This window comes from Alosa sapidissima, chromosome 7, assembly GCF_018492685.1.
Source record: "Alosa sapidissima isolate fAloSap1 chromosome 7, fAloSap1.pri, whole genome shotgun sequence".
NCBI classification, from domain to species: domain Eukaryota; kingdom Metazoa; phylum Chordata; class Actinopteri; order Clupeiformes; family Clupeidae; genus Alosa; species Alosa sapidissima.
The window spans coordinates 20,163,471-20,185,970 of record NC_055963.1 but is presented as its reverse complement, the minus strand read 5'-3'; the positions used below and the strand labels follow the sequence as shown (position 1 = coordinate 20,185,970).

At 44.6% G+C, this 22,500-nt stretch overlaps 1 protein-coding gene across 3 annotated transcripts in view; it reads right to left on the bottom strand.

Annotated features, from left to right (window-relative positions):
- myt1b (myelin transcription factor 1b) overlaps positions 1-12,422 on the bottom strand; it is a 35,962-nt gene extending 23,540 nt beyond the window's left edge. Inside the window, exons 1-2 of one of the 3 annotated variants that reach the window (XM_042098692.1) lie at positions 12,375-12,422; positions 2,709-2,809 (exon numbers count right to left, since the gene is read on the bottom strand). In XM_042098692.1, the coding sequence (XP_041954626.1) occupies positions 2,709-2,809; positions 12,375-12,399 (126 nt within the window). In that variant the 5' untranslated portion in view covers positions 12,400-12,422. Of the gene's footprint in view, positions 1-2,708; positions 2,810-9,343; positions 9,622-9,659; positions 9,694-12,374 lie in introns of those variants that run through there. The other 2 variants (XM_042098694.1, XM_042098693.1) reach the window with 2 other exon arrangements.
- Positions 12,423-22,500: the final 10,078 nt, after the last annotated feature.

The window sequence follows — 22,500 nt, the reverse complement described above, 5'->3', positions numbered from 1 at the left end:
TCTCTCTTGTGCCATCACCCTTGCGAGGGAAACAGTGCTTTTCATGCTCCCCGCATTCATTTATTTCTTTTTGGTATTGATAGGCAATGTGAATCAAAAGGGATGTAAAAAAGAGCCCCTATTTGCTTTCATGTTTGCGTAACCATGGCTACACACCTCTCTCTCTTCTCTTTTTTTTCTCTCTCTCTCTCTCAAATAGGTAAGCGCATCACAGTTCAGATTCTTTCCCTCCTTTCTTCATCTCATTTCCCCCCCTTCTTCGGATTCCAGCTCATTAAATTTGTATGAACACAAAGTCACTCTGACTGATTCTGCCAGGAATGAACCTGACCATTCACCTGATTTTCACACAGGCGCATTCAAAGGCCTTTTAATGTATGTTCACTGCTCTCCTTTGGCTGCTTGTGTTTTTAATCACGCTCTGTGCATGTGAAATGTACATAAGGAATCATTGGGGGATACCAAAAGAAAGACAGCGAGATAGAGAGAGAGATAGATAGATAGATAGAGAGAGAGATATAGAGAGAAGGGGGGGTGGAAGATGATAAAGGAAAAGAGAGATGAAGCAGGGGGCGCACAAGGGTGATTAAAAAAGAGATAGAAGGGAAAACTCAGGGTAGAAGGAAAGACAGAGGTGGAAAGGGAGGAGATCTCAGCAGTGTGAGCAGGGGTGTTGAGGGTAGTCCACGCTCTCCCTGCAGGCTGTATTGTACATTATTAATTGTGTCCCTCTCTGCATGCCATACTGGCAGGCAGGCGGGCAGGCCCGGTGCCGCGCTACATTCTGACAGCTATATGGAAATTGCTGGCTGGGGGCAATGACTTCACAAAGAAGGTCACCCCTCTTCCCCTGGTGTGAATAAATGAGCCTTTTATTCGTTTGCACGTTTACAAGAGGAGAGGGATCCTGGAGCGTCATGCTGGGCACCGCAGCTCACCACGGCAACGGGCCCCGACTGACAGCAAGACTGGCGTCTCCAAAATTACCTGCGGACAGCCTTGGCCAATTAAGGGAGTCCGATACTGTCGCCAAGGCAATCTGTAGCCCATCCATCAGAGGGTGGGGCCTGCTCTAATCGTGTCGTCCGTGTGCACCCATTATACGTGTGTGTGTTTGGTACATATGTTTGTTTCGTGCCGCGGAGGAACAGGTTACTGGACTGTGTGTCTATCTTTAGACCTCACACCATGAATATAAATGTCACGCACACACACACACACACACACACACACACACACACACACACACACACACATAGACACACACAGACACACACATGTGCACGTGCACGCACACACACACACACACACACACACACACACATATATATACACACACACACACACACACACACACACACACACACAAAATGCATTCACTCAAAGGAAGAAAGGCACTACTAGAGTCAGTGTATGGCATCCTCTCTCGGAAAGGAATACCTGCCACACTTTGGCAGAAAAGCTTGAAAGACACCGAACCAAATCAATAAATCCATGGCCTTGGATGAGCTCATGCCATCAGAGAGGAGCGGGGAAAAAAAAACACTTTTACTGGTAGAGGGCCTACAGGGCATCCCATCCTTCTGTGCATCACTTTCACCTTGATGCACTCACGCTCCTCTAATCTCTCTCTCTCTCTCTCTAGCTTTTTATTTTCTTTCTCTCCTACTGTATTTTTCCATCCTACTTAATTTCCTGTCTTTTTCCTTCTCTTTCTGACTGTCCTTATTTTATCTGTTGATCGCTGTCTTTAGGTTGTTTTATTATTCAGCTTTTGAATTCTGTGTCTCTGCTTTTTCTCTACGATATCTGGCACACTTTATGCATTTTCCTCACTTAAAACTCTACTGAAGGAATAAAATAGACATCCTTTTACTTGTTATTAACAAAGAGAGGTGAATGGGAGAGCGGGCATTTAAAAAAAGACAAAAAAAAAGACAGTCATTCAGAAGACAAAACGCACACCTAAGAACGAATGCCAGAGAGAGAGGAGGGCACCGAGAGGATGTGGGTGATGGAGAGGCTGGGAGAGAAAAAGGGAGAAAATGAAGAGAGTGTTCCTTTTATGGGGGGATGAAAGCAGAGAAAAAGTAAAAAGCACCTCAAGGACATACCCTCCACAAAACATCTTGATTTTTTTTTTTTTTTTTAAGACACCATAATGAAATTTGAGAGAAAGCCAAACCTAAATAGAACTGAGTTGATAAGGGAAGAGGGAAGGGGACTACCCCCACCCAAACACTACCCCCACTCCCTCACTTTTTGTTCGTTTCAAAAGAAAAGAGCCGGCTGTCTGGCCATATCCACCCTCTCTGCCGAAGAAGAGAAGGAGGCTGAAGTGCATCGGAGGCAGAAATTTGATGCCCCCCCCCTCTCCATCACCCGTCGCTTTGCTGCCAATACAGAGCATATTTCAGGCACTCCCAAACCCCTTGGCCCTCTGCATGGACATCACCCAGCGCCCATCCTCTTCCAACCCTAAAGATAAGTCAGCAGAGCCAAAGTGAACTGTGGCCTCTGATGCAAACACACACACACACACACACACACACACACACACACACACACACACACACACACACACACACACACACACACACACACACACACACACACAGCCTCACAAACACTGCTACACATACAAAAAAACAAACACATGCACTCTGACATCCACTGTGTGTGTGTGTGTTTATGTGTGTGTCACTCACGTTGATTGGCGGGCTCTTTAGTCGGAGTGTGGGTCCGCAGCGGCTGATCCTCTCGCCTCGCGTCCACCGCTGATTCACCAGCTCACCCCGAAACTCATTCTCTGCCGGAGAAGCGAAATAAAGAAATAATCCATCAGCGTGCCAACAACACTCTCAGCAGAGTCTCTCTTTCTCTCGCTCTCTCTCTCTTACACGCTATCTTTTCTCAGCTCGCCTGCCTGCCCCCGAAATGCACCGTCCGGGCAGCAGGCGGGATGAGAGAGAAAAAAAAAAGCACTAAACTTTAAACATCAGCATCAGCAGAGTGAAAGAGAGGGAGAGATAGAGTGAGAGAGAGGGAATGAGAGAGTGGTAGAGAGGGGACGAGAAGTCAAGTCAGTTCTTGCTGCAAATGCCAGAATCAGCAGTAGAAGACCCAACAAGGCAAACTCATCCTGTCCACCTCTACAGAAAATAACATGTCATTTCAAAACATCAACATCAGCAAAGAGGCAAAAGCCAAAGAGACAGAGAAGGGCAAGCCAGCAGAGAAAGATAGAGACCAACTCAGAACACAGTGGGGGGAAAAAGAAAAATCAAACGCCGTTAAGACTGATTTTATCATCACACAAAACACCCATTACAACCCAAAACAACCAAGTAAACCAACAAACAATCACATTTCAAATGGAATCCGTAATGGGATGGCTCATTGAGAAGAACCACAAAGGACTCAGTTGCGAGGTCGGGGCCCAGAGAGGAAGTGTGTGGAGGAGGAGGAGGAGGAGGAGGGGCGGGAGTAGGGGGGAGTAGGGGGTTGGGCCCTGAACATACACTCTAAGCACTCTTATTAACTAGAGGAGAAGATGGGGTGCGCGTGAATGGGGGGGGGGGGGGGGGGGCACACATACACACAACACAAATACACATACACACACACACACACACACACACACACTCTCTCTCTCTCTCTTACACACACACACATACACACACATCAATGCTTGTGCACATACACACATGCACACACACATACATGGAAAAACATGCAAAGTGCACCAGCTGGATTCTCTGTCAGTCCGCTATTAGAATCAATCAAATTTGCGCATTTTTATTGAGCTTTTAGTAGTTAGGAGAGCATGGGGAAGATGGGGAGGAGAGAGGTGGGTGGACTGGAGGAGGGGAGAGCGGTCAGTAAATAATGAATCATCCATAAATCAAGCCTCTTTCTCCCCCCCTTGCTTTTTTCATCTGGGTAATAGCTGATCCTCACCATCCCCCTCTCGTGCTGCCTGACAGACATGCAAGTTAAAGTGATAAAAGAGAGTCCTGATAAAACCTGATGAAAAAAAAAATCCCTCAAAATCCCTCCTCGGCTCAATCCTCAACACTCTTGGGCGCAATATTAAAACTATCATTACATTTATCAGAGCCCACAGGGGAGTTTGGTATCCCAGGGATCTCTCATGCGCCACGCAGGGGGCCCAGGTTGACCAGTAGAGTTTTCTCTACACGTTGCCCGCCTCTCTGCCCATCGAGTTTGAAACCGTACGCTCTCCTAATATTCGTGAAAAATGAGGTGAGCGTTCTGATTCCCTCTGGCAGTGTTTATCTGCGTAGCTTTAAGGGTGGATACTCCACGTTACTTTGATTACTCAGTCGCTCCGAGCCTGCGAGAGGGATCCAGCTCTGAGTCACTGCGCTCGCTAAGCGATCGTAACGGGCTAGGGGCCGCCAGTCGCTCTCAATCTCCTCCTCTGCCTTGTTTGATCTTTGGCACTTTATTTCTCTCCATCTCACTCTCACACTCTTTCTTTTTCATTCTATCTCTCTCTTTCTTCCTCTTCCCTGCTTCTATCCCAATCTGTTCTGTTTCCTGACAGTGGGTTGGGGTGTCATACATCCATCTGTCCTTGACTGGGCACTCATACAGGTCCCTGCAGCTACTAGAGCGACATGCAGGAGATAAGTACCAGACAGAGAGAGAGAGAGAGAGAGAGAGAGAGAGAGAGAGAGAGAGAGAGGATAACTGAGGGACATAAGGGAAAAGGGAGAGAGGCATTGAAAAGAGAGAACATAACACCTGGAACATGATAGAAAGTAAGAGAAAAAGAGAAAAGGAAAGAGAAGACCTTTTTAACATGTCATACAAATGCTTTCATTTAACGGTTCCCGGGTGAACCTTTCTCTCTCTTTCCATCCAATAAACATTTTATTTCTCTCCACCACATCCTGAACACTCTTCTACCTCCTGTCCAACTCAATCTCTATAACTCTTTTATTCACCTCTCACTCTTGATTGCAGGCAGAGAGTGCAATGGGTGGATAAAGGCAGGCATGTTACATCTCCAATCATTTTACACACACACAAACACACATGCATGTGCACGTTCACACACACACACACACACACACACACACACACACACACACACACACACACACACACACACACACACACACTCACACACACACTCATTGAATTTCTTATATAAGTCTGTAGTTAATAATAAATATTCAAAAGGGCCTAAAATTCATTGCTTGTACTCATTGTTTTGACATGTATTAAACAAACACTCTTTCTCTCTACACACACACACACACACACACACACACACACACACAGTAATGCCTTTCCATATATTTATCAGCTGGAGCTCCTACTCTGTCCACCATTCACAGCACTGTGTGACTGCTGTAACTGTGGCCCTTTCAAAGTTTACCACTAAACCCCAATTCCTCAAAGCTGAATCTGTTGTTCCGGGGTCTTTTGGATGGCCTTGTCCTAATCCACCTCCATACAGCACTCAGAAATTTGCCAAAAGGCCCAGGTGTACCGAAATTGAAGAGCAAATTCATTAGAAGTGAGTGAGTACTTCAGCACTCAGTGCGAAGTGAGGGGGAGGTGGAGACTGCCATACTACAAGCCAACTGTCTAGTCATGCCATTCATTTCAAAAAGTAATGTTTTTGAGAGCACAATCAGCCGCAATTTCAATTATATTACTAGAGAGCTGGTAGAGAAAGGGGTAAAAAGCTAAAGGTCTCTTAAGTGAAAGCAGCCATTAAAATTGTGGGAGTTTCTCTTCTTTCCAGCAGGGACTAGATATTACATCCATAGTTCAGATTAAATACGGGAGGATGGCACAAGGGTAATCCTCAGGACGACCCGGCACCACACCCCAGTTCGAGTTAAGCAGGATTTAGAAAGTAACTTTGTATGATTAACCGACAGAACAGAAAATACCCTTAAGAAGGGCAATGGTGAAAGTACAATGTTCATCTCTTATTTAAATCATGAAAACATCACTATGCATTATTATTATTATTATTATTATTATTATTATTATTATTATTATTATTAGGCTATTATTGTTGGTGCTGTGCCCTGCTGTTATTATGCTTTCTATCCTGTAAATTTAGAATGGTAGGCCTACTTTAGACGTTTTAATTTCTGATTAGCAAGGATAGTAAATGATTTAGGCCTATTACATCCCGGAAGGTCACGTGAAATACATGCTAGACCCACTAATGAAATTATACACCGCTCCATGGTGGAGCTAGACAAAGTGCCTTTCAGGAAGGAGAAAAACCTCAAGCAGACATGCAGCCTACATGTGGGAGACAGACTTTACCATCCCAGCAGAACTCCTAGTCAGAACACGTTCCCAGACATAAAAAAGCATCACATCTTCATCCTATTAATTGATTCTTTCCTTTATTGTTTGTCTGAGAGCATCAAGGCTTTCCTAGGCACTCTGCAACCAAACCAGGAAAAAGAACAGTGGCGCTCTCAAGGTTATGGCCATAGGCTGTTGCTGAGACTACACTACAAAACCTGTCCTCTGTAACCACAAACAGGTCCATTTCAGAAAGCCTCCAGCTCCAGAAATAGTCTCCAGCACACCTGTTCCGCGCCATGAACGGTGCTTCAAAACTAGCCTCGGTGAAACAATACAGTTACACGCTAATGGGAAAGTAAATAACACACAAGATGCATTCTGATATGGCTCGCCCTGATCGCTAGTGTGGATGTAATTCAGTGTTTCAAGGCTCTTCGCCTATTACTAATGGCACTTTTCTTTATTGATGGCAGAGGCGACCCTGACCCTAGCCTTCGTGGTTTGGCTTACTTGTGTGCTCTGAATGACAAGGGCGCAATTTGGCCCAGCTGTTCTATTCGACATATTTATTGCTCTTCCCTCTCTGGCAATTCCCCGACACCTGCTGCCGTCACCACGGGCGATGGATGAATTTTAATGCCACACCTTCTCAGAACACGGAAGTGCCATGAAAATGTATCTACCTCGCGCACGTTGATATGAATATGAAATGTATATTTTTTCAACAAGGATCTTGATTGGATGATCCACGCGATGTAGTGCCTATTGGTATTGCATTCTAGAATTCCACCTCAAAGAGAGCTTGAGAAGAAATGATAGCTCAGTAAACATAATATAAGTGAAAGGCAAAATACGTAGAAACACAAACACAAGCAAGTCACAAAACAATTCTGCTGGTTAAAATAGCCGGCTCTTCAAGAGTAACACCTTGAATCCAAATGCTTCTGTTAGTGGAATAATCTGTGCCTTTGGCTCATACCATTTCAACACAATTTCCGGACAGTGATACAATCTCCTGAAAGTTATTACTAAACCCCTTTCCACTCCAAGGCTAGAGATAAAATAAACGACTTCATGAATCATAGCCATGCATAGTAGGATTCGTTTATTATACAACGCACGCTGAATACAACCCTACAGTCTGTGAACAAAATGTACAGTACTGTATTCAACCTCTCGAAAGTGTAAAATACGTTGTTGTTGTTGTTGCTAGTATTGTTATTGTTGTTATTATTATTATTATTATTATTATTATTATTATTATTATTAGTAGTAGTAGTAGTAGTAGTCAGTGCTACTACTAGTAGAAGTAGCAGCAGAAGTAGTTGTAGTAGCCTAGTAACCTATAGTTGTAGCATACTAGTGACATGATGGTGAGTTGCAATGGTGACGTTTGAGTTAAGAGTAGTTCATGATAGATCACTGAAACCAACGACACCAAGGTCATGAGGTGTATTCCCAAAGAACATATAAGGCTACTGATAAAAGGCTTTGGATAATGGTAGTGTAAAAGTCATGAAAAATATGTGCTGGAATCAACAGAAATCGTCTATTAACTATCATTTGTACCATACAAGACTACAGGGGTATTACTCCATATGAAAATCACTAAAACCAAAAGTTAAGTAGTAACGCACAGTTACAGGAAGGTGGAACTTTTGCCAACATAAAATAATGATAATATGACCCGGTCAGCTCTGCATCCACCATCTTAGATGATGATGCATGCACACAATAGTTCGTGAAATGCACTGAATTGTAGGCCTACTGGACAAACAAACGTGTGCGCGCGAGCTGAGCATAAAGTAATTTAACGCAAATGAGCTTTTACGCCTGAGACCACTCATAGAACTCATCAGGGGCGGTAGTCGGGCGCAGCTAGCGAGTGCTATTGCCCTCAGCTCTCATCCGCTAACTGCTTCTCCTGACTTTTTCCTGCACATCTCACTAGGGGCGGTTGACATTTAAAGAGAGCATCTCTGTGTTTTCTGCTGCGGAAAATCAAATGGCCAAACCCCTCCTCCCCTTCATCCGTGAGCTCGGCCGGGAGTCCTGTGCTACGCCCATTGTTCGACCTTAATTACATAGAGCCATATGGAACTAAGTACGAGTGCTGCATGCTCCCCTGAAACCGTGCGATTTTGACTGCAGATACACAGCTGTCGCAAGTAAAAAAGAAAATCACTTAAAACCCATGCTGTTTGGACAGTATGTGCTACTGATAAACAGATGCCAACGTATTCTAATAGGCTAACAGAGAGGAAAAATCCCCCGACACCAGCTAGGATGAGATGGACATGTAATCGTAGAAATCTAGAAAATCTCGCTCATACGAGAGCAACGATAGTACCGAGGCACGGCACATAGGAAACCACCATCAAATGAACTACGCAGTCGCGCACACTGTTTTCCGCAAATAAACAACCATGTCACCGTGATCCTACCACAGCGCCATAGTTGGCAGTTCCTCCATTACTTTTCCACTTAGAACTCCGCACCAGCAATGTGGTTCAGGTTAAAAGCAGAATCGTCACAACATAACATCTGACACATCTCGCTCACAGTATGCCATAAGTTAGCGATGGTGAGACGCAGCATCATGTAGGAGCAGCAATAACTGATCTATGTAATCAATCATGCATAGAAGAGAAATTACCATTTACAAAGTAGAATTATTTATTCAACGTATCGAAAAAAAAATATTTCATATTATTAATTGTATTCCCCGATTGCATACACTTAACCTTCATCGCTAAGGTCGATCATCATGGTAAGACAAGATCCAGATAAACATTAAACAAGAGTCAAAAAGAATCCAGCGAAGCTAACAGCAACATTTTTTTTTCTAACTCCGTACATCACCGTGTGCATTAAGTAAGCAACCAAATTTCCAAAAGCAAACCTAAAGTCTCAAGAGTGAGATATTTGTCAGCCTACACCGTTAAGATGTGCTAACACCATTACTGAGTGTTAGTAATAACTGTAAAACGTGTGCATAATGATATGACATAATAATAAAATATGTATTTAGTACCTGAATAGCAGAAAATCCCAGAATCTCCGTCGCACAAAACTATATGTTTATCTTTCCTGCCTGAGGAGTGCCGCGTAGGATGCTTCTAGGTATCCCAGATTTCTTTAAAAAACTAATCAACACACTATTTGTCCCATAACATCCAATTGGATATTAGGTATATCCAAATCAATGAAACGAGAATGCGGGAGTCGTTCTCCACTGATGCGGCCACGGGCTCACGGAGCTCGGATCGGGGCGGTAAACGTTACTTGTTTGTAAGCAAAAACATGGCTTCATTTGCCTTTGTCAGCGAGAAAACGTAATATTGACTTACCTTTCCCTTATGAGCCATTGTCCCCCCCACCTCCTCCCTCCGCCCTTTGCCATGACATCACAGAAGCTGTAGTAAAACCTACAACATCAGATGGGCTGGGCTTTGGGTCCCCCCATCATAATTCAATGGGCATGTAGAGATACTCTCCTCCTCACAGGCTTTTTCTCTCCTCAAGACCACATACACGGGCGCGGGGGTGGGGGGAGTGAACACAGGGGTTGCTATAGATGTGTTTCACATCTTAGTATGAGCAGAGGGGATTCAGGGTGGGGGGAAATGATAAAGTTTCTGACTTGCATATCTCTTCGAAATCAGTGGAAAAATGACCTTGGAGGAGCATTCATGAGGAGCAGCTAGAATAGAAAATTTAAAGAGGCACTTTTGGTCCTCATTTCAGGCCAAGCGATTAATCTTTAATACACAACAAAGCATGTATATACTACCATCGTCTGCTCCCTCCCCCCACTGCTTCTGTCCTGTAATTCTGTCACTGGACACTTTCACCCAAAATGTACTGATGTACATGTCTCAATTGGTGTACAGAACATAAGATAACTTATTATCTAAGCCTAGGAGGTAAAGTAGCGTATCATCTAATAGCCTGCTGTATGTTATTAACATTGTTGCAATCCAACATTTGATTCAAAGTCAATTTTGTCTATCAAATCGTCAGTCAAAAATCAAAGTTTTTCAAACGAGGGGCCTTGTCAATACAGTTACAACCCACGGGCCTGCATGGCAGGCACAGTTTTGATGTAAGAGAAAAGTCTCAATTATTGTCTCGCCAGTCTAAGGTTCTAAAAGCAGTATTAAATAATTGTTTTCTTACTCTGTTCTACTTAGCTTCCATCAACAAGAAAGCAGACAAATGCAACTTGGAATTGCTCCCAAATGTTACACACACCGTTGTTTTGCTTTGTTTTGTAACCATTAGTGAAAATGACAACCATTCATTACAAGCCATTTGAGAATATTCTCCACAAATGCCACTCTTTATCTTCTGTTGCCATGCCGCGCAAGGGGGAAATATTCAAAAAACCAACCTTCGCCTTTCAGAAATTCTATTAAATTCTTATCTCTTTGCGCCAGACTCTTTTTTTGCAATCCCATTGTTATGCATTGGGGCTGAAATCAATCACTGGCGTCCACGCCGCATCAATATGATTTCAGTTGTGCGACGCACAGCGCGTAGGTGCACCCAAACCCAGCAACACAATCGAATAAAGAAAAGGCCGGAAAACAAAACAAACACCGAATAAAGGAGACACACCGATGGGATGTTTTGGAGGCGCACACTGTCCAAGAAGAAGACCACGAGACCAGGTGTATGAATGAAGTGAAAAGTCGAATTCTCACTAGAAGTTTTTGATTGTGATCAAATTCATAAGAAAAAAGCAAGAACACACGGACCTAAAGTAATGTGCTGTTCAGGACCCAAGACAGCGCACATTTCACTCCAGTAAAGTAGAACCATGGACAGCAGTCGGGAGTCAGTGTGCGAGTCAGGAGAGAGTAGAGAGTACGGAGTTGTTTAAAATTGACCATGAACGACATCTGCTACATAATATGGAACGATGAATCAGTGAAAATAATAATAATAGTTCACTCAGATTAGGGACAGACTTAGTGGTCGAACAGGAGTTATCCACCCTCTGAGGGTTTGCACGGCTTTATGCACGTGAACTTTTGTTTTATTTAAACACATCTTTTATCTTTTGTTAAAAATATATGTGTATCCACAGAAGGGCCACTGGCACCAGAGAACACTAAAAACAAAACTTTTCAATCAAAGTTCGCTTCCTAGCCTTAAGTTCTGTGGAAGCTGTTGCAGTGAACACCGACATCAATTATTCTTTTTCTCAATATTTTATTAATTAAAATGTCTACTTGTTGGAAAACAGGAAATTCACTTTGAGGCCGAGTTGCTTGTTTAAGTCAGGGTGCAGATGGGTCACCAAGCACAACACAATTAGAGAGGTGCACTGTGACGCGCTGCGGTCAGTATAAATATTACATAGGCTAGCAGCTGAGAGAGCGAGGTAGAGAGGCCACCCCGACGAACTCCCTCGACAGATGGAACTAGGAGTCAGACAACGGCACAAAAAGTTTGAAAGAGCCCGCGGGCTGGTATTGTCACTTGTGGTCGACCGCACATCCCCGAGGAAAACAAACCGTTCTTTGTCTGAGTTGACGTAGGCTAGTCTACAAGCTCCCGAGTTCATCAGAATTTAAATTCAGCAACTGCTGTCAATAGGATACCAAAAATACTGCCACAATCATTCTGCCACTACTTGGCTTCTCTCGCCATTAGCCTATTGCTTTTACCATACTTGGCAACCACTAGCTTACCGTACTTGATGTAGCTCATGAAAACAGCAGCATAGCATCATAACATAACAAAATATTTGCAGGCCGCATACACTCATCTACTTTACAGTCACGTATCTATCTTAACAGATATTAAGGGATACTTGTCAATGTACAACACTAGAATTGTACCAGAATATGCTCGCTTTAAAGTGACACTGACATAAAAAAGAAACATGTTGAAGGTATACCTTGTATGCAAGTAGCCTACAGTGTTGAGAAATGTCTGAACTTGGCATCAGCTGTCAGAACTCATACATAATCTGAAAAGGACATATTTTCATTTCAAAACGCTTTGACAGACTTTAGTAAAAAATACATGCGGACAATCGAGCGGTTTTCACTAACCTAGAAAAGTTCCACAAAATGTCATGGTTGCGGTCTCTTGTTTTCCATGCGCGACCGACCGACCGAAGTGCTGGGAAGTTAACTCGTTCAAAAAAGTTGGTCTTGGCAGAGTACAACTTATTCCGCGTGGGAGGGAGGGCTAGGAGTGTTTGGGGGCGTGAAAACTCGGAAAAGTTTCCAAGCAGACCAATTAGATTCTGCCATATAGGTAATTAGACTCCAGCACAACCAAACTCTCAGCCAATCATTGTCCACAATCTCAGTTTTCGACAACAATGGTTGGGGGGGGGGGGGGGGGGCGCACAAAGATATGGTAGGAAGTGTCTTCAGCTGGACTGGTACTGTTTACAAAGGTCTGGTGAAGAAAGTTTCATTAAAGTTCCAACACAAAATTGTAGCATGTAGACATTTCAAATGTGTAATAATATGAACAATACAAAGTTTACACATTAGGGGATATTTTGAACTGCTCTGTCATATTGTAATATATTTTCAACATGTAAAGCATAGTAGCCTAAAAGTAGGAGTTAGACTAATTCACATCAGACATTTTAAATTGTCTTTTAAATTACCATCACGTGTAAGCATAAGACTCCAAGCACACAGCATATGAGAGATTAACAACCTTCTTCCAAGAGAATAAAGGCCGTGACATCCTCCCACGTCTGCGTCCCGGGCACACAGCCTGTGACGAGAATTGTGTCATCAACGCATGGGGTTTTAATGTGCTTCCCAACAATTGGGACAGCGCATCAATGAGAATTTTATACCATAAGAGGAGCATACCATTTGCTTAAGTATACAACATTGTTGTATAACAGTTGTGCGTTTTCTCCAGCCAGTTTGCTATTGTGCCATAGCCACTAGCACAGAACAACTATCCGTATGCTTATCTAAGCAAGTGAAGTAAATGGAGCTTCTTTATTGTCTGTGGTGCATTGAGGCCTGGGTCTTCATAACTAATGAAATATTTACTGTGTCCTCTCCTATTCAGAAAGAAATTGCTGTGGCCTGTTTTCGATGCATTTCTTGTGTCTGTCAATGATGCACACATTTTAATGGACTTTGTGAGAGGCTGCATTCTGTTCACCTCTATGAAGAATAATGCAATAATAATGAGTCCATGGAACGCTGTGTTTTGGCAAGCTATGCCCACTGACCTCTGAAAAGTACTAAGCATTAAGTTGCCTACAATTCACTGAACAGATGTGCAGTGGAATCATCTGTAATTAAATACATACATAGCACTGTCTGGTCATTTATTTTGTTGTAAGGATGGAAGATAATTAGCAGTTTTAAAAAAATAATAATATCATTATTATATGTTGCTTCCATAGCCACCTATGGCCTTGCAATAATATGACTTCAAGTCTGACTGCATCAGCTTAACATGCAGATTGGAAAGAGCAGAATGTGTTTACATTAACAAACCGTGTTAAAATTCCTTTTTGACCAAGACAATACTTTCAATCCTAAAATGGTTCCAAAAGGGGAAAAATAATGATTTCACTTCAGGCCATTTTTTTCTACTCCAGAGGTTGTCAGGGGAGAAAAACTTTGTCAACCTCCGCTGCATCAGAATTCACTGGTGGTAAGCTACCACTGACTGAAAAACAAACTGCTCAGTTATACTTAGATATACCTTATGACAGTAACAGTCTTTGCTAGAGTGGATGGTTCACCTGTAAATCTATACACCTTATTGTACATTATGAGAACCACCAACATAGCACCTCCAACATAATTTACAAAATGTGTTGTTTTCCAAAAGGTTGGCCACTGCTCAATAATTTTCCCTTTGTTGACGGTTTGTCAGAACTAGTCATTTACTGTACATCTTTGATAACTGCAGTTTAGGTTGAAGGATTGGCTACTGATACATCTACATACCCTGTTAAGTCCCTAACAGACACACATTGAACAACTTGTTCAGACACTTTTTGCTCCCAAATAGAAAACAGCATGAACTTCTCATTGCACATGACTCTTTCAGGTATAAGATCCCCCAATATTTCATCTTCTTTAGGAACCGATTAGAAGCAAAAAAAAAATGTTGTTTTTCTTTCTCTCTCTTTTTGCTCTCATCCAGCCAGAGATGAAGGAGAAGATTATTCCTTCTTCTTGGCAGAGCAGTGCAAGGCAGTGAGTGCAACACTCTGGAGAGCGCGAAGCTCAGGATTATGTTTCCATTTGCACTCAGCAGGCTATGCGTTCCCCACCTCTTTTCCATACAAACACACCTCAGTCACTCCCTCTTCCTCTCTTTTCTCTCCTCTCATCTCCATCCATCTATCTCTACCCCCCCCCCTCTCTTTCTTGCATCTTTATTTTTTGACACTTCTCTCTGGACGTCGCTGCTTATTCGTAAGCATTGCATTGCTGACTAGGAAGGGAAGGGTGAGTGAGTGAGTGAATGAGGAGGCTGGGCAGAGCCGTCGGGTTTGGGGAGTGGGACAGCTTTCCCCTTTAACAGATGGCTCAGCTGATAGTAATGTCCTCCGCGGGCTGGTCTCAATGCCCTCGCTCCACTGTTGCCATGGCGAGAAAATGGAGGAAAGAACATGTAATGGATTCGCTGCTTATTAAATTTGCTTTCTGTGTCTGCTGACAAAGAGAGCCTCTCACTTAAAGGAGTGCAAACCCCTACACCCTCCCCCCCTCCCACACACACAGACACACACACACACACACACACACACACACACACACACATAAACACACACACACATAAACACACACACACACACACGTCCTCTACACACAAGTTTTCCCTCCTCCCATCGTACTTTTTTCTTATTCTTTTTAACTCTATCTGAGGGTGCCAGACACCCTTCTGTATTCTTCCCCGCGCACCAAACACTCATTAACCTATTAACTTCAGGACCCCCCCTCCACTCCAGGGCCCAGAGTCCCATACAACTCACAGATGAACTCTGACATGCCCTACAGCTGTCTGGCAAGAGGACCAAAAAGAAAGGGACACACAGAAAAAAGAGGGGGGAGAGAGAGAGAGAGAGAGAAAGAGAGGGCAGAAAAACATAGTCAAGAGAATTATTATGTGTGAAGTGGAATAAAAGAAACATACCAAGCGTTTCAATGTGTTGCGTGGTGGCTTCTGAGGAGATGTATGAAATAACATTCAGCTAGTATTTCTTTCTCTCTGATGATGCTGTGTTGTGTTAAAATAAACAAAGAATGCATGGACGGAAAAGATGTGAAAGAAACATTGATGAATTAGCCATTGATGTTTTAGGCTCATAATAGATCCCAAAACCCTTCATACTCTCTGGAATGGCTTGTGATAGCAGTAGCTGGATAAGAGGCAAGTGGGTTTGTACACAGTGAATGGTAAATGTATTTTATTTGATAGGATGGTTGTAAGAGCTTCTGACCTTGTGTTTAACTCTCATTAACAAATACAGCACAGGATCAGCTCATTGTATGTGTGTTTGTGTGTATGTGTGTGTGTGTGTTTTGCACACCTGCGTGTTGTCCATCTGTCAGCGTGTACACACCAAACGCACATGTATGCACGAGCACACACACACACTCAAGAGTCGTGCTCTCTGGCTTACGAAACCGATCAGAGGCCAAACATGATGACTTCATTGTCCTTCCATTGCGACCTCCCATCCCCCAACGTCTCAACTGCTCATTTATGAGAGATCATGAGCAACACCGTAATTCCACTACGCCTCTCGCCACAAGAGCGACCAGAATACAAATAAGAAACACACTCAAGCATCAGCCTTACTATTACAATTAGCACAACTATAGATGCTTTTCCTACTATAGCTGATAAAGAGTACTACTACTACTACAGTGGCAGCAAGAAAAAGAAAAAACATATTATTTCATTTTAGTATAAAATCAGTATATCAGTATAAAATAAACATTTTATATTATAAAAACATATGTATAATCATTAGTATGATAGCCTGTAAAATTAATATGTTGTTTTTATTTGTACAGTTGCATTACCAATCTGTGTCCCTAGGTCTAGATGTACAGTATGGAGCCTGTGTATGTAGTCTGTGTGGGCTAAAGTGCACAGACGATGACTGCATACACAGGGAGGAAGATAAATAAATAAAAGCCTGACTGCAAGAGTGCCTCTGCCCCAGGCCTGCATTCAGCCACCCTGCCCTATTCTTCATAGACTTAAAACACACACATGCAAAAACACACGCTAAACACACACACACACACAACACACACCCACATACACACATGCATACACACATTTGCGGTACGACACACACAGTTTGGTCTGAGTGCCAGGCCTGATGATCGTCATCTCCGGTTTCCACCCCAGTCAGCCTAGGCACCCCCCGCCAGTCACTGAGGGGTCACTCCTGCCAGAGGGCACCCAGTCTCTGTCTGTCTGAGGCCCGGCCTCCTCCCCCCTTTCCCCCTCCCTCACTCCCTTTCCCTCTCTCTCTCTCTCTCTCTCTCTCTCCTCTGCCCCATCCACCCAGACAGTCAGACACCCACCCAACCCATACCTCCCTCCCTTCCTCGCTGCCTGCCTGCCTGCCTACCGCCTCTCTCTCTCCTCTCCCTCCCTGCGTGTGCGCGCGGGTGCAGCAGGCTGGGCAAACAGAGGCCTGGGCCAGTGGTAAATACAGGCAGCCCTCCACAAACAAGGCCTGATTACAATGACAAAGAGCGGCCACACTTTTGGGTGGAGCCAGCGGCCATTTGAGGCTGGCGGGGGCCTTTGAGAGAGTGCCATACTTAATGGGCTTTGTGCCGCGGAAGAAAGGGGGCGCGGGGGCTTCTGGGCCCAGCTGTCACCGCCACACAATGTCGGGACTGACGCAGCAGCAGCGACAGCAGCGGCAGTGGCGGCGCTCTTCCGCTTTTCTCGACAAACCTCTCCTTCCATTCCCTTTCCTCCTCAACTTTCCCCTGTGTTGTTTCTCTCTCACTCTCTGTGTGTGTGTGTGTGTGTGTGTGTGTGTTGTGGGTGAACACACAAACACACCCACACACACACACGCATAAAAAAAGTGAAAGATGTCTGGAGGGAAAAAAATGCTGAAATGCTCAGACTCGCTAACACATGCGCATATCCAGACTCGTGCACACATGCAAAAAAAAGGGCTGAGTGTGCAGCAATTAAATATGGCAATAAATCCAGCACAATAAATGGCAATCGCACAATATCAGCATTTCCCAAATATTATTGTACTTACACAACGTGCTCAACTAATTTTTGAAGGGAGTTGCATTATGTACAATAGAGATGTTTAAGTAACAGCTGTTTGGAAATGCGAATTTATCCAGTGCTGAGATGTAAAGATATAAGTTACCACTAAAGTTCTGTTCTGTTTAGCTACCACTAAAGTTCTGTTCTGTTCTGTGAAAAGAACCTAGGTTATATAACAAAATAAATCCGGAAACATTGAAGACAACTCAGTATCAGCATTGTAATTCTGACTAGTTTCAAAACACACACAAATGTTGTGTATGTGAGCGAGTGTCTGTGCATCTACTCACACATACACACACACACACACACACATGCATGCACACACATGTACATATGCTGTGTGACTCAGGAGAGAGATGAACAAACAAAACCTCGGCATTTCTAAGCGAGTGCACACAAAGGCGGCCGCCTTGCTCAGAAATGGATGTTGTTTCACCTAATCTCTCTGATACCACTGTGAAGCTGCTAAGCCCCAGCAAATCAGCTTAGCAGATGTCCTGAAGTGTAGGTGGCTTGTTTCAAGAAGCCAAAAAGAAAAACCCCACCAAGAAGGAGAGCGAGGGGATGAGGAGTGGGGCATGCTGAGGTGGGAGGCAGGGAGCAGAGTAGGGGTGTGTGTGTGTGTGTGTGTCGGAGGGGGGGTGGGGGGGTGGGGGGGTCAGCCTAAGAGCTGAATCAGAGCTTACACTCAGCGGAACCCCCCCATTATCACACACACACTCATCCCACTGCCCCCCCCCCCCCCCCATGTGTTCAAGACTCTCACTTTCCTCCGTGGCCTAGACACTTCTCTGCTGGGGGGCGCGGTGGGGTGGGGGGGTCGGGCAGTAATAATGAGCCCCCCCCTGCCGGATCTGGACCACTGGGGTCACGGCTCACACATATTCTAACACCACATACACCACCCCCCACCAACACACATGCTCCCCCTGTGTCCACATATACGTCCATCCCCCACCCCCACACCCCTTACTTACTCTCCTGCTGTACGAAACAAGAGTAAAAGAGCACAGGGATAAACTGAGTTTGAATGAAGTCTGTGTGTGTGTGTGTGTGTGTTTGTGTGGCCACCTGGATCAGAACACCCACAGTTTTCAGACAGAGGATTATTGTACAACTCTAATTATGGGAGTGTTTTGAGTGTTGTGTGAGGGTGTGTGTGTGTTTGTGTGTGAAGGGGTGGGGGTCGGGTGGGTTTAAAAGGGTGTGCATGCGCTTCCGTTGTCATGGCTACAGAACTCAGCTGATTGAAGGGGAAGGGGGAATGTGGGGGATCTTTACTTGGAGGGCATCTGTATGCAAATGTCATTATGGCACAGAGATGTTTGGAGTGGCTGTGCTGGGTGGGTGGGGGGTCTGGAGGCGGTGGGGGTGGCGTGTGGGACGTATGGCCGTATCCCGTATCCATAGAAACAGACCAGACCACGCCTGGTATCTGGCGGAGAGAGAGAGCCAGCTCTGGTTCCCTTCCGGTGCTGAGATTGGAGCACTGAGAGGGGGACTGCAGTGACCCGACAGGAAACTGGACACTTTGACGGAGAGGATCCGTCATTCGTCTTCAGGATCCATTCAGGATTCATTCGGCAGAGCTAACTGCACTCATTCAGTCTCCTGCCACCTGTCTCTCTCTCTCTCTCTCACACTCTCTCTCTCTTTCACTTTTACTCTCTCTCAACACTGTGTGATTGTCCCAATCTAGGGCAGAGCAACTTCATCCCAATATTTCCGGAATGGCCGAGTGGATGCAGAGATGTGATGGCCGGTGCAGAATAATATCGCTGTGTCCCCCAGACATCACATCCTCTTTATTTTGAACGGCGTGAAACGGCCATCACGGCTCAGTGGGCAGGTGCTAACGGTGGGATGAGACTCATAACGCGTCAGCTTGTGGAAATGAAACACGCAGGAAAGATGTGGCTATTTCCCCGGCACTCTAACAGGCCCTGACTTATCAACTGTGTCTCCTGTGCTGGGGCCTTCCTCCTCTTCTCCTTTCAGCCTCTTCGCTCTATATTTGTCCACCTTCACTTAGGCGGAGATCATACTGTATTTACGAAGTATTTACTTTCTGCTATTCTCCTTAATGTAGTCTTACAAACTTTTTAAATTGTTTACTGTTAAATTTAACTTTGTATTGTTGTTATTTGTATGTTGCTTTGGACAAAGCAGTCTGATAATAACCAGCACTGCAAGTGTAAATGTGTCTGCTTAGTGTGAAGTGTTTTTTTTTGTTTTTTTTGGAAATTACCTCCGTAATGGAGAGCGTTTCACTGACTGATTCACAATTAAAACAAAACAAGCAGGTGTTCTGTGAGGGGTGCACAGTTAGGGGTCAGGCTTGCTTCAAACTTAGCAGGAAGACACGCAGAGGAAGCCTGAGGTGGGCTTGTCCGAGCCAGTATTTCTCCAGGAAGGTGAGATGAGAGATGAGAGAGAGCACACACAGCAGAGACGCACCAACAGGAAGTAGATTACCAGGCATATCTGGGCATGAATGTACTGTGCCAGTGAGTGTCTGGCAGAAGCTTATGGGTAATGGGAACAGCCATGGCACAGATGGGGGGTAAGTGGGTGGGTTAGTTGAGTGTGTGTGTGTGTGTGTGTGTGTGTGTGTGTGTGTGTGTGTGTGTGTGTGTGTGTGTGTGTGTGTGTGGGTCGTGGGGGGTGGGAAGAGGGTGTTAATGCCATGCAGAGCCCAGGGCTTGTCCCAGCATAGCCTACTGCCCAAGTGACACAGAGAGTGACACACTCCTGAACTCTCCCTGTCACACCCTGACCCCTCATGACACACACACACACACACACACACACACACACAACACACACACACACACACACACACACAAACACAGACATTTCATCTGCACACTGTCTCTATAGATGCCTCTGAAGAAAAGACTGGATATAATGTGTGTTTCATCATTCCACTCAAACAACTTATCTACCATTTCCATGTAAACATCTGCATATCCCTGACACCTATTTGTGTGTCTATTATTTCTGTGCGGTGAAAGGGCCTTACTGAGAAACAGGATGTTGTTGTGTAGCAGCCCCTCATCAACAGCAGTGCAGCAGTGGAGCAGTTTGCTTAAACAGCTGCCGAGGGCCTTCCTTTGAAAACATCCAGCTCCTGCGTGTCCTTCATTACTGGGATGAGCCGCTGTATCAGCGCAGAAGTTATATATTTTTGTGTGTGTGTGTGTGTGCGAAGTTATATATTTGTGTGTGTGTGTGTGTGTGCGTATCTATGCGTACACCTCTCTCACAAATGATTTGCTAACATTAAACATCTGCCATTTCAGCTCTGAATATTACAAAAAACACAGCCGCCGAATGCAAGGCATTGTGAGAGTTGTGAGAACTGTCTTTCGACAATTTGCGAGGACATACATCCAAATTATCGCTCGCATACAACGATAACAATTTCAGCCTGCTGACATGTGTAATGGAAGACATATTTCTTCTTTTTCACAAGTTTTCCTCAGCCCTGGGGTACACTTGCAGAGCTGCTTCCTCTCACTACGGGAAAAAGGCATCATTAATTTCTGAGAATTTTACAAACATGTCATAAGCAATACCATCACTGATCTGGTCTTTCTAACCGAAAAGATGTTGTTACAGGAAAGCACAACCTACTATTACTGAATGTCTTCTCCAGTTATTAGATTTGAACTAACAGCAAAGTTTGAAAAAGTATACCTTAAAAAGCAAGACATCCTGATTTATTGTTTTATTAATAATATGCCTTTGGCTGAATACAGTGGTCTCATCGCAAAGGGTTTATAACTATATAAACAAAAGAATTGCTGTGATCATATAGGCAAAACAAACATCAGGATAATATATGTACAGACATAACATATATATCAGATAGAATACTAACTGCACATATACATATCTTGAAAGGCTGATTTTACTACATCACCTACACCCTTTGTGCTTGCTATTTGCATCCCTTTCTGTTTCTGTATCTTTCTGTCTTCAAATAAATCCCCCCTGATCAAATTCACTCTGCCTTTGTGTTGCCAGTGTTTATCTGAGCATCAGCTCCATATATCTTTCCCATACCTCCATCTTGGACTCCCCCCCCCCCCCCCCCTCCTCCCTCTCCTGCTTCTCCTCTCCTCCCCACACAGCATCCAATCATCTTCCTCGCGTCACACTTCCCGTCTAAACCTATGTGCTTATCTGATTCGCTGGCGTGCCCTCTGCTTTCAAATCACCCTGTCCATCACTCCACTCACCCTTTTTTATCCCTCCTCCTCCTCCTCCTCCTCCTCCGCCACTACTACTCCCTCGCTCTAGCGCTCCTCTCCCGCTATGCACGTCCAATCCACCTTTCCCATTCCCCACTCCTATTCAGCACTTCCTGTCCGGCTCATCTCCCTCCCCTCATGCCAGTCAGTCAGTCAGTCTCTATGGCCATTTTAAGCAGAAGTAGAGTGATAGAGATAGAGAGAGAGAGAGAGACAGAGAGAGAAAGAGAATGAGGGAGAAAAAGGGAAAGAGAATGAGGGAGGAAGAGAGAGAGATAGAGAGAAGGGATGAAGAGAAGAGTGGGGAAGGGAGGGAGGGAGTGAATGAGTGAAGGAGGGGGAGCTGGTTGAGGTGCTGAATAATTCATGTTGCCCTGTAATGAAGCGCAGTGCACTCTTTAAAGTGTTTGGTGTGTAATGGAGTTTCAGAGACAGAACTATCATTTTCTCTTAATGGTGCTTTCTGTGCTGCTCGCCGTGAACCCCTCCACAGCCCCCCCCCCCCCCCCTCCATCACACACACACACACACACACACACACTCTCACACTCTCTCTCTCCAGCACCCCCATCTTCCAGAGCACCAGCCGGCACATGCACATGCGGCGATTACCGGCAGCTGCAGGAGTTTTAGAGCGGCCAAAGTGGCCAATTTT